Below are 13,248 nucleotides of genomic sequence, written 5' to 3' on the forward strand. Positions count from 1 at the left end.
ATGCATGCAATGGACTGTTTAGTGCAAAAAGCAAATATAATCTTCTTAAAGTGTTATTTTATTAATTAATCTAAAGAAAAAAGATGACTATTATTATTTTTGAAAATGTTACAGTTAATTTGCATATTTGTAAAACAGAAATCTAAACATTATTATGTAAAAGCCTGTTTATCATCTTTTGTCTGTTAATTTTCAGTAATTTAAAGTAAAAATCATTTGTGTTATCATTGAAATAAACGTGTAACTATCCAGCACAGAGGCATAATCTCCCCAGTGTGTCCTTGGTCTGGCCTTGAGCCTTCATACGATGTTGAAATTTCTTCTTTTAAATCACTGAAAGAGTGCCTTTTTAATTTAGGCCCATACCAAACTGCATGGACATTTGCATTTTTAAAAAGCACTAATCAAAGGAGAAATAGAAATCACTGAAATGACAATATTACGAACAAGCTGACTGACAAAGTCATAAAAAATTGGAACAATGAAAAAAAATATAGTACATCCCACTTATTATATATATCAGTGGGATGAGGGTCAATACACTGCTTTTATTTGAATATAAAACTAGTCATATTTTTTCCCCTGCATTGTGATGCGTGAAAACCAGTCAGTGAAATTTACTTTTCCAATTTTACCCCAGAAATGTGAATGTGAAGTAAAATTTCCCGCTGGTCTTTGGCTCCCTTATTTTCTCCACCGAGGCAGATGCTTGGCAGAATGGAGATGCTGCCAAGAAGTGCTCTTTGCTTGTCACATACTGTGCCCTTGTTTAGAAAATCCCTAACAACAGATACCCACGCCCACCTAAGCGCTGCTACTGGAGCAGTGCCATCTGAACAAGAGGGATCACTGTGATCCAAAGGGGTGCAATAAATTTGTGGCTCTTTCTTTTGTTTTCTTAAATGTCTCCTTTATAGACACTTTATAGAAACTATAAGAACATTTGGTGTTTGGCACAGTTACATTATGGTTTCATTATGGTTACATTACACAATATTTTTTCTTAAAGGTTGTGGTATATGTTTCTAAAATGTTTCCCTCTTAATTTGCATTCATTGCAGCAGATGATGAGCCCTAAAGTGAAAGTGTTATTATTGCTGTTGTTCGTACGCAGTAAAGCCTCTGTGTACCAGACACAATATTATCGTATACACATAAAAAAATTGATTCAGCGTGTGGGGATGGATCATTGATTTTATTGTTTGCACTCATCTTGACATTCTGTCAAGCACAGTGAGGAAACATGGCGGGTGGTGCCCTGTATCCATGGATACGGGCAGGAGATGGCTGAGAGGTTGGAGGGGCTGGGGGCTGGTACAGAGGAGCCGAGTTGGCAGGGGTCCTGGCAGTTCCGCATTTTAATAGAGGTTCTTCTGCACGTGGGCCGCAATGTACTTGACGGCCAGCATGGTCTCCTCGCATGTGGGCTTGATCTGAGACTCGGGCAGCAGGAAGCCATATTGACCCTCGTCACGCAACTCGAAGGTGTAGGAATATTTCACTCCCAGGTCGTAGGCCCAGTCATCAGAGCCTCCAGCAGCGGGGTCTAAGGGCAGATGAGGAGAGAGTGAGGGAAATCACTGAGATGGTGACATTCTGACAACCTGGGACAGTCTACATGTGTTTTCATACACATTTTACTTGAGGGGGGGCAAAAAAAAGAATCCCTTGCTTGAAATAGCTGTGGCTCATGATTGCCTTTTGTGGTTTCAAGAGGCCACATTTCTCAATGGAGATGGGTGCGCTGAGAACACACCATAATGCATAATGACAGAGGTGGAAATAGGTTATCAAGCTATCACTGAATATGCAATCTTCCCACAATAAAGTGTGACTATTTGCTGTACTTACAGATAGTTGGAGCACCGGGGCCGCTGGTGTAGACTGTGCCATACAGGCTACGCAGAGCAGAAGAAGCTCCCTTAGCAACTGCCATCTACAATACAAAATACAAACAAAAGTCAAATGTGTTATAGAGTGAATTAATTATAAGGTTTAAACTATATACATATATATATATCAACACAGTATCTGAGTATATCAGACTGAGCAAAGGTGTGTCATTGCCTGGAAATGCTTGAATTTGGAGGACTTTTTAATGTAAAATTTGTCACTTTAAACCAAACAAAGCACGCACACAAATGACACCACCTTTAAAATACAGCTGTTACACGTTATAAATACATGCTTTTCACCCTGCGGGTTTCCAGTAACATTTTTAGTGATATTATAGAAAGCAGTAAAAGCATCAGCGAGTTGCAAGAGGAAATGAAACCCCCAGAGAAACGCACAAGCAGGAAATGATATTTCTGGCCAGACTGATGAGTTATGACAGATCCCTGGAGTTCTTTTGTTCTGTAAAGTGTCAGAAGACAGTCTAAATTACAAGTGAGTAATAGAGAGGCAGAGACGTGTGATCTGCCTCAGTTAGTGTGAGAGCTGGAGCAGGGGTGTGAGTGTTAACTGTGCAGCACCACGGACACCCCAGTGAGAGGTAAAAGAGCCATGAGAATGAGCCATGTAAGCAGGGAGTAAATGATTTGCTGCAGCTAAGTGTGGCCCTTAGATAAGAGTAACACGGTAATGGGGTGGGTAGAGTTATATTTATATTATATGATCTATTGTAAAACTTTTTATTTGCTCGTATTCATGTATATCACACATACAGATCATTATTTGAATGAACTGAATTCATAATTATACATAGCCTGACTCAGAGGTAGGTTTTGTACACTCACTGCAATGCTAAGGCAGATAACAGTGACTTACCAGCTCGTCATGGTCTGCAGCTAACTCATAGGTGTAGGAGTAGGGGAAGAGCAGCAGCTGAGAATAGGAGTGGATAGTGATGTAGGCCTTGATGATGGATTTATTTTTGCGGATGAAGTCAGCAAGATTCTTGGATTCAATTTCAGATTCAGGAGCGGTGCCACAGTAAGTTTCGCTGCAGGGGTTGGTGGAAGCTCCAGTGGCTGCAATCACATAGAAAACCATGTATAAAAGTTTTCTTTTTCTTTTTAAAATTGTTAAATAAAATGACATAATAAATTACAAACTAAAAATGTTACCAAGCAGCCAAACTGTAACTAAACATATTATTGACTTGCCAGATTAAAATACATGGAAAATCTATATAAAAAAAAAATACCGGTACAGTTCTATGTCCTGTCCTTAAACCTGATATTTTTGCTGAAGTTTTTTGTATTTTTAAAAAAAATAAATTTAGCTTTTTATGGAATGCCTATTAACTGACATTTAAAAATAACCAATGCAATTGCAAATTACCCCAATTTTTCTTTTATCAGTCTAAGATTTAACTGTTCATATGTCATACTTACTGCACCAGCCAGCATTGAAGTTTCTGTTTGGATCAGTCCCAAGGCAGCTGGATCCAGCGTTCCTGGAGCGAGTTTTTCTCCACATCCTGTTCTAAAGTTCCCAAAATGCATACAGATGTGCATTAAATGCATTCTTCGAGATATAGCACAAGGATGTCTTCTTTTAACTAAGGCAAACAACTTAAGTTTAAATGGATTGTAACGTACGTTTGTGTGGGTGAACACGTAACCATCGATGTTGAAGACGGGCAGAACAAAGACATCCATCTGGTCGAGCAGGCTAGTCATCTGAGAATCACTACCATAGGCGGTCACAGCCTGAGGAAGATTGCAAAAAAATTTGTGCTGTAATCAGTTATATTCCTTATTTGTAGGTGCTTGCCTCGGTCATCCTGGCATCTTCCTTACCTCATTGACAAACCACTGACAGAAAGCATGAGAGATCCACTCTCTGGCGTGGAATCCACAGTCCATGAAGATGGCAGGCTTGGTGGAACCAGACTTCTTACCAATCTGTGGTTGTTAAATGTAATCACAAAACAATTGTTGCATGTAGTTATAATATAAATTAAAAAATAAATTCTTTAATGTCTGTGAAGGTTCTCAGTCATCCAGGTCATCATAGTCTAAGGAGCTTGGAAAGAGGATGCCAGTGTTCACATTTTGGCAGTGAGGACAGATGGTTTGAAAGAGAAGTGAAAGAAGCCATTTACGTCCACTGTGAGCGACCATCTTTGAAAAGAGGCGGTGGTTTACGACACCAACTGTCTGCCATTTCTAATCCAGTTTTGAGATCCCTTCCCAGACGCCTTAACGGCCACTCACATCCTGGGCCATCTGACCTCAGGAAATCACATGATAGGATGGGTCCAGGTTTCACAATGAGCTCACCCGAAACCCTGGCTGATTGTGACCCACACCTGTTTTCACACCTTGGCTCATGCGATTAGGTAGAGGATCATCAGGGGGTCCTTTTGTCCCTCTTTGGGGGGATACTCCCACTAGGTTTAAATCTGGGACTCTCCACCATTTGACCTTAGAACTGAAGAAGCTTCTCGGATGAGAGGTGAAACGTCTTCAAGCAACTTAAAGAAGTCCGGACGCCTTTCTTTGCAAGCTCCTTTGACTAAATTCTTTAATATTTATTTGGATAAGCCTACCTTGAGAACTACCATGGGACGTCCCTCATAGGTGTTTCCAATCACCTCCTTGCTGATCATATCAGAATTGGCAGTAGCCATTGAGTTCATCCATGACTCAATCTAAAATAAACAGGACAAATATGGTAAAGAAAATCAGAATTGAGATCGGCGCTCTTAAGGGTTTCGACTCTTACATCGCTCCAGGTGTTGTACTTGGTGTAGCTGTGGGCTCTGGGAGAACCCTTGTTTTCAATCTGGCGATCAACAGCCTCCTGAACATCATCAATAAAGACCCTGAATAGGATTTAATTAAAAAGTGTCACAGCATTGCGTGAAGAATGTAAATCTGGGGCACAAAATATCCAGATAAATATCCTTTAGTTTAATTGTTTGTCTAGCGACCTACTCTAGCTGCATGCCGCTCTGCTGCAGGACGGTGAACACCATGTCCAGGTACTGGGCAGGCACACGGATGTCCACGCTCATGCCCACAGTCACCTGCTCAGCATTTTCTGGGGTCCAAAAGTCGAGCTGCAGATGGCAGCAAAGTCAAACACTTGAGCAATGAAACATATGTGTGTGCCTGTATGTGTGAAAGCAGATGGGTACCTGAACACTGTTAGCCAGTTCCCTAATGACTTTCACATGTTCATTAAGGACAGGCTTCAGACGCAGAACTTTATCACTGTTTAAAAAAGGGGGGTGAGAGAAATCAACATTATAAAATAGCATCCACAAACACTTTGCCTTCACTCCTCAGCAGTTTCTTTGGAACACAGTAATACCCTTTGCATAAGCCACAAACTTAGGGAATGCAGGCTTATATAGTACTTCTATTATTAGAACTGCGTCATTATATTTTTAGTGTCATCACATGCTGTAGTTTACAGGAATGCAGTCCTTTTTTTAAAACAAAAGTGTAAATTTACCCCTCAAAGCGAGTGACGTCAGCGAGGGCAAAAGCCACCAATCCAAAAAACAGGAGGACCTTCATGTTGGCAATGAAGCTGGCTTTCCTTGTGTACGACACTTATACCTCGCAGCTTGCCGTACATCCACCAATCTGAGTCTTTTACGCAAAGATGTGTCATACGTCCTTTGCTGTGTCGCTGGTTTTTTTTAGGTGTTACGTGGAAAAACGAGAGCCTACATGATGTACTGTCAATGATTAATAGATTCAAGACGTGTTTGAGGCATTTTTAAACCAAGGTCATTTGATTTGGATAAGTCACAGTTATCAGAAGTGTTTTTTGTAATGTGTGACTTGCTTTCACGACTAATCAGGATGATTTGTCTCTTTTTACACTCAGCTATTAAAAAATAAGATCCACCTTGGACTGTATTTTATTTCTTTTTAATTATATTTTCGTATTCACAAAATGTACACCTACACGGTATAAAAAAAACACACAACTGTCAAGTTTAAATACCACAAAGACAACCACCAAAGACACTGACAATGATCTCCCAGCCTGGATTATTTACATGGCACTCCATTTTTGATAGCATGTCACTCCCAGACTTGGTAGCATTTCAGTGTTGATATGCAAACAAATATACATTTTCACAAAGAGGACATAGTCTGACTATACTATATAACATACGGAAAATAGTTACTGAAGTCAGATATGCTGCAAATATACATTTACATGACATTTTGCAATACATTTCCAATTATTTCATGTATGTTGCCACTGGCAGAGCATTCATGAGTGGCTTAGCACTTTTTTTTAGCATTGTTCCAACTAGTGAACGACCTGCTGAGAGCAAAGGATAGTTTTCACTAGACACTATAGTACTGCACTGTATCATCGAGGCACAATGCTGACATAATTTTGCAGAACATGCATATCTTTTTATAAATAATGGGATAAGTGTTCAGTAATTCTGTATAATATTTTCTTGCAGAGCCATACTATATTAATATGGCTTTTTTGTGACACTCTCATTCATTTCACAGGGTTAGATGGGAAAATTTGCCAGCATGCTACGTGACATGGAATGGTATATGAATAAATATTCTGCAACTACAGAGGAACATGTGCACAACATTACAATCATTGTGGATGTTTCAGTGCTGGGTAATACAGTTGGGCATGGAGAAAAAAAAAGAATGGAATGTCTCCATCCCCAGGTCTTTGACCTCAAACTGAAAGAGTGAGGAGAGGTCAACTGTACCCTGTTTCTCTCTCCCCCCCCCCCCTTCCCCCCCCCCCCCCCCCCCTTTACTTCACGTCAGAGGAGGCATTACTTTTGACTGCAAGGCTCAGTGCCTCTGTGGCGCGAAAAGAGAGTGCACTCATCTTGGAGCTAATGCTCGGGTGAGGCCTGGGAACTGCACCTCGGGAGCAACGCAGCAGATGGAGTAAGTTTTTGCGAAAGTTGTGCCCCACGAAGCTGTACACGATAGGGTTCACGCAGCTATTGAAGTAGGCAATGCATATGGTGAAGGGTATGGCGGTGTCAATGAGTTCCACGATGGAGCAGTTGTTCACAAGTTTCAGTTGGGTGAGCACCTCCATGAAGTGGAATACCTGGTGTGGCGCCCAGCACAAGAAAAAGGCCAAGACAGCTGCTGCGAGCATGCGCAGTACCTCGTCGTCCCGCGAACGAGAGCTCTTCTGTATGTGCGTGGCCCCCAGCAGCGCCTGCCCAATAAGGCAATAACAAGTGAGGATGATGACAAAGGGCACCAGGAAGCCCAGCAGGATCTTCATGAGGCTGATGGCGAGGCGGAGCTCTTTCAACCACATTTCATTTTCTTCAGTCGGGTGCAGAATGCCGCACACTGTAGTGTTAGAGTGTGAGATGTCGTGGAGATCCCTGATCACCGCTGTGGGCACACTGAGCACGAAGGCAAAAAGCCAGATCACCACACAGGTGAGACGCGCATACACCACGGTGCGGAAGTGCCTCGATCGCATTGGATGCACAATAGCCAGGTAACGGTCTAGGCTGAGCGCTGTGAGGAAGAAGATGCTGGTGTAGATGTTAAAAATCACCAGCCCTGCACTGGCCTTGCACAGGAATCCTCCAAAGGGCCAACTATAGCCTGTGGCGGTGTAGGTGGCCCACATTGGTAGAGTGATGAGAAACGTGAGGTCAGACACGGCAAGATTCAGGACGAAAATGTTAGCCACCGTCTTAAGCTTCATATAGCAGTAGATGACAGCCACCACCATGCTGTTTCCGACAATGCCGATGACAAAAATACAGCCATAGACGATGGGTACCAGGGTGAAAATTATTTCATGGTGTCCAGACATACCACATGCCAGTTCTAAACCGTCTGTTGTTTCTGTCGTTAGATTTTGCATTTTGAGCACCAAATCCCAAATGGAGGGTCCCTGTAGGCAGGGTTGGTCTGTGGTGACTGATACAGGCCTTGGGAGAGGGCCTCAGCGAGTCCTATAAAAGAAACACACACACAAAAAAAGAAAATGTCACAGGCAGCCCAGGAGAGGAGCCATCATTACTGCTGGCACGGCCCATAAACGCTAATCCACACGAGCACCCATGAAAATGCTCACTCTACACCAGCTCATTAAAGACCTGCACATTAAAGCCATCCTGACGCTTTATGTTATTTCTGTAAAGTAAGAAGCCATGAAAAACAGATGTTGCATGTTATTCAATATTCCAAAAATGCCCTTTAAAAACGTCATTATTCAGACAGCCTGCATTCTGCCTTCGCCTTATAATCGTCCCTCGGCTAATGAAGGGCAACAGTAAAACTGTACAGTGTTTATCAAATGCTCGGTCCATCTGGGTTGGACTGTCAGCACCCGGAAGGAGAACATTTATGCCTCGTGTTATGACCTGAGTTAATGAAGGCCGCATGGCAAAGCGCGAGCTTGGATAACAACGCCATTAAACACTAAAGCGCTGAGGGAGCAGGGGAGGAGAGGAGAGGTTCGAGGCTCCAGTCACCGTAAAAGACATGTCACGTTTTAAACCCTCGGCGCGCCGAGATACATTGTACACAGCATGAGAACTTCTAATCAGCACACACCTAAACAAACAGGACAGCAGGGATTCAGCTCTGTGGAAACTTTGCTCTGTGAGAAAATCAAACCTGCGTGCTGCGGAAAATTGGCCTCGGGGCTATTTTTTTCTTTTTTCTTTTTCTCTTTTTTTTCATGCTTGATTTGCACAAGCTTAGAGTGAAATGGGAATATAAAAAACAAATTCTCTCCTTTGCTGAGCATCTTTATGTTTAATAGAATAGCTTTGTGGGTGTCATTAGTGGAGCTGATGTAATAATATTAGCATAAGCCTCATTTATATGACAATATAGCTGAAGAGATTACCCAAACTTGCACAAAAAACAAGAAATATTTGTGGTTACAGTAAATCCAATCTGATGCCAAAGAAAACATAACTCTGTCTTTAGAGATCATAAGTAGGCAAATACAATTTGAAGATAATGAACAACTGTTTAACTGATTTATGATTTCTTTTGGGAATGAGAAGTTAACCTTTTATTATTATACAGCTGTCACGACAGAAATGGAATTCCCTGGATTACCAGTCTGAGTAAACGGAGCAGGATTTTGCCACAAGATGGCATGCTAGCATTAGGATTTTACTCTTTACGTCTCACTGCTGACTCAGCAGGGACACAGCGCATTTTGACAGAAACACTACTGATATTTCAGCCAGGGTGTTTCTATACATTTAGATTTTTTTTTTTTAAAAGTAGCCATGTGCTCCTGTCACAATCTCATTGGAGTTTAAGCTACTCGAATCAACCTATTGCAGACACTTTACCTTCACATCTACTGAGCTCAGAGTCTGAGCTCCAGCAGCACAACTGTTTTATCTGAGAATAATAAAAAGATCCTAATTTTTCAGCAGATTTCAGTAGGTGAATTCTTTGAAAAAAACGAAATAAGAAAAAAAAACCCTGCGTGCACTAAAGCAACGACCCTATCTGCTGCAGATGTGGGATTTATCGAGTGTGGAAGATGTGTGGATGCCAAGGGCAGCAGAATAATGGAATATCTCTGCGAGTTTCCTGCACAGGCCCCAGTGTAACAGGTAGGATAAAGCACCGACACAGATGTCGAAGCTCGGATTCAAAGTGCGGGTGTTTTGCTTCTTAATGTTTATAACGGTGGGTGACTGTAATATCAAACCATGCAAACAAGAGCATTAAAATGAATATCGGTTTCACAGTTTGGGGATTTTTAAACGATTAAAGGAAATCTCTTGATGCTCAGAAGATTTTTGATTGCCAGAAATGGAAATAGGAGAGAAAATGGACACTCTTTTACTATTATTAGTGCAGTGCAACGCCAGTGTTTTTCCATGAGGGAGATGAAGATAGTAAGGGAACGTGTGTTGAGTTAATACAAACAAGGCTCCATGTGCTGAATATCTATAATAAAGATAAGGTGGCACAGAAAGAAGGTGACTTAGAAGAAGGCTATTTAGGGTGGCTTTGTCCAGTGAGCTATAGCTTGAGTGAGATGGCACATTACTGAATGGCAGCTATAAACCCTGGGTGACCACAGACAGGAAGGCAAACAGCACCTTCACAAAGTCCGTGCGCAAGCTGCATCCTCTGAGACAAGACAAAAAGGCTGCAAAGGCCCAGAGTTGTTTGCAAACAAAGCTGCTTACACTGAATGATAAAATCAGGGTTAGGAGGAAGTTTGGGGACATTTCTGCCCTCCAGATCTCTGTGGCTGAATCCTGAGTGACATTATAGTAGCAACATTTGAGTCCTATTTTGGGGCATTTAAAAGTGGAATCGTTCTGGGAACATGGGATTTATTTACAAAAACTAAAACAAGGACAAATTAAATCACTTTTAGTTTAGAATAATAGGATTGTCTAAGTTGGGACAGCGAGGAAGTTCCCATCAACTGAGCTATCTGAGGCTACCCTTAGCTTGAGAACCCAGCTGCTCGGACATGAGCACCACCATCTGGCTGTTCAAAGAGAAAACCACTAAAATCAGTGGCTGATCGAGTTAATGATTTATATCAGCCTATTACAAAGTGAGGTTCATCTTACTGGAAACAGGCCACTTCACCCCACCTTCCTGTTTCAGCCCTGTTTGGTCAACAGGATGCTCTGCAACAATGGGTGCCTCTGACTTTTGTGCATCCTGCATCTCTAAAGGTGTTAAAGAAATACAAATTCAGCATGAGTTAATTAACCAACAACAAGACCTGAACCTTAAATTTCCTCCTTTCCCTGAAGGTGAACAACAATGGTGTCTAATTGCATAGTGCATCTCAGCCGTAGCCTCCTACAACTCACTTCCTCCTCCGTCTCAGCTTGCATGGTGTTGCTTTAAATCATGAGCTTCTTGAAGTGAGGCAACCTCCCTAAACTGCTGAAGAATCTGCCACTGCATTAAAAAAGTGATACAGTAAAGCTCTCATTTTAACATGAATCCAGAAATAGAAAAACATCAAAGGGTTTAAATTAATAATACATGTGTGTATGACATTGTGACAGTGTCCATGAACTAATCAAAGACTTGACTTATGGCTTGCAGCTGGGCAGCTAATGGAAATATTGGCTCCAGAAGTTATGTCTGCATCTTTCTGTTTATAGAACTGCGCTTTCATGTGACGTACACAATCAAACAACACAAACCTGTGCCTGAGAGGCTTCCAATCATTTCTTGTACTACGACTTTGAATTACAATAACCTAGGAGACTGTAAATCCTGCTATCTTTTATTTTTTTCCAATTGTTTTGGTAATTCTGTTAAAAAAAGAAAACCTCGTATAACCTGAGAACAACAAGTCTCTTGAATATGGAAACACGAGAGGGGGGAATGAAACTCCTAAAAACTTTGACAGCAACTTTTACTCTGAAAAGTCTGCAGCACTTTATTTTGTCCCTTAACTTCTTCTTTCCTCATTATTACTTCAATAGTATGAATTTTGTCGCCTTCACTCACACAACTATAAATTAAATTCCATCAGTTCTTTTTACCCCTGGTTTGCTTTTCCTTCACCTTTTCACGTGTTTTTTTTGTGATTAAATTCTTCATAAGCGAGGATTTTCAAAGAGCACGGAGATACTGTTTATCAGGAAGTGGATCCAATTTTCTATGGAGATATAAGACCTGGGTTTGTATAGATGGCATGACTAGGTTCTGAATTCTTCTCATTCCTACCGCAGATTTACTGTAGTTGGTTTAAGGGTTTTAAACACAGAAGAATTTCATAGACAGAGTAAACAAACAGAAGGAATAAAACTGCGCTGATTTACTTCGTGAATAAAGCCAGTATGTTGTTGTGTTGTTTTATTTTCATTTGCAGGTTCTGAAAGTAATATTAGTCATTTTAGTAAATGAAAAAAAGTTTTTCAAACTGCACCAAGAATCAGCAGAAAACAGTTTCTCTAACTTATCCCTAAAATGCTAACGTTCATCAATGAAAGCAAAGATGAAAGTTGGTGAGAATCCTTCCTGAAAGCGAGGCAGTGTCAGTGCTTACCTGCAGTGCTGAACCAGGAGGCTGTTGATGCTTTCAGAGCAGGACGGGCTGAGAGATAGAGAGACCACCGCAGCGTGTCACTGACTGCTTCTGATTTAACTTAACCGCTGGAGCAGGACGAGGAGGAACACCGTCTGACACACAACCCCCTCCTCACCCCACCACTACTCTCTCTCTCTCTCTCTCTGACACACACACAAACACACAAACACACACTCTACAGTGATGAATGAGTTACACTGGAGCCAGTCAGCTACATATTGTCTTGACCCATCTTTCACTCTGGCCAACAGACTCTGCAGATACACAAACAACCACACATGAGCTCTTACACAATAGCACCTCTCCTCTCCTCCTCTCTCTCCTCCTCCTCTCTACTTTCCCCCTTGCACCTCAAGCACTATCTCCCCTCCTCTCCCTTAACGTCTGCTTTTAATCATCAACTTTTTTCTGTCTTATGAAATTGACTACTTCTGACAGCTTGAGATGATTAACATTCCAAATCTAGCCCTGTTGCATAATCCTTTAAAGGTGTTCAATTTGGCTCTGCATTTTAATTGACTATGCAAAATCATGCTCATAATCACAGACAGCACTTTGTTTAAGTCTTACTTCAATATTTTGGCCACCTCTCTCCTTCCACTTATGTCAGCTCTCATCCAATGACAGTCCCACCGTCCCTCGTCCTCTGCACAGCATGAAAGGAACGGCCAGGGTCTGATTATGACTGAGCCTGTCAACACACTTTATTAATAGCTGCCACAAGAATCCCCTTGAATCACTATGCAACACGGGCTCAAAAAAGTGTGTGTATGTCGGGGGAGATCAGTTGGGTGGAGCCTGAGAGTTGGGACACTGTTATTTTTTCCCCACTTCTTGCTAGGGTTCCTCAAAGCGTTTCCTGCATTTCAGTATGCGATTCATCTGTCACTCATTTGCCACGCTTTTTTTTAAAACATATGGACCTTTTCTCGGCATTGTGTAAATCTATGTGCATGCATACCTCAGAGCTTACAACTCCCCCTTGGCCAAACTGTCTCTATTGAAGCTGTAAGTTTGATGAAAGTGACTTATTAAACCACTAAAACAGTTCATGTGTGATCAAAAAGAAAAGAAGGAAAAACCCAACTCAGGCACGAAAAGGAAAGAACTCGTCTGCGCGCTTGTGTAATCCAGCTGCATTAAGAAGGAATTTCTATTTTTAGGGATTGCACAGAACCGTCAGACACAGCTTGGTTGTTATTCGTCTCCCCCTATTCTTTCTCAAGGTCTGACAGGTGTTGAGAAGCAGGTCACATCCTCGCC

At 41.7% G+C, this 13,248-nt stretch overlaps 2 protein-coding genes across 2 annotated transcripts; both read right to left on the bottom strand.

The window, feature by feature from the left end:
- Window positions 1–1,176: 1,176 nt before the first annotated feature.
- cpb1 (carboxypeptidase B1 (tissue)) lies at window positions 1,177–5,554 on the bottom strand. The gene is made up of 11 exons (XM_086306365.1): window positions 5,410–5,554; window positions 5,090–5,165; window positions 4,887–5,011; window positions 4,675–4,774; window positions 4,499–4,600; window positions 3,747–3,851; window positions 3,546–3,656; window positions 3,339–3,429; window positions 2,770–2,972; window positions 1,852–1,936; window positions 1,177–1,546 (listed from the first exon to the last, which is right to left on the bottom strand). Exons 1-11 carry the CDS (start codon window positions 5,472–5,474, stop codon window positions 1,359–1,361), a joined length of 1,251 nt encoding a protein of 416 aa, XP_086162491.1. The 5' UTR covers window positions 5,475–5,554; the 3' UTR covers window positions 1,177–1,358.
- Window positions 5,555–6,705: 1,151 nt separating this feature from the next.
- On the bottom strand, window positions 6,706–12,223 carry agtr1b (angiotensin II receptor, type 1b). The gene is made up of 2 exons (XM_086305153.1): window positions 11,944–12,223; window positions 6,706–7,888 (listed from the first exon to the last, which is right to left on the bottom strand). The coding sequence occupies exon 2, from the start codon at window positions 7,795–7,797 to the stop codon at window positions 6,706–6,708; it is 1,092 nt and encodes a 363-aa protein (XP_086161279.1). The 5' UTR covers window positions 7,798–7,888; window positions 11,944–12,223.
- Window positions 12,224–13,248: the final 1,025 nt, after the last annotated feature.

The sequence above is a fragment of the Aulonocara sp. 'chitande type north' Nkhata Bay genome, linkage group LG9 (assembly GCF_057382095.1).
Source record: "Aulonocara sp. 'chitande type north' Nkhata Bay isolate Kocher_YH1m ecotype deep benthic linkage group LG9, A_spYH_male_GT1.1, whole genome shotgun sequence".
Taxonomy (NCBI): Eukaryota; Metazoa; Chordata; class Actinopteri; order Cichliformes; family Cichlidae; genus Aulonocara; species Aulonocara sp. 'chitande type north' Nkhata Bay.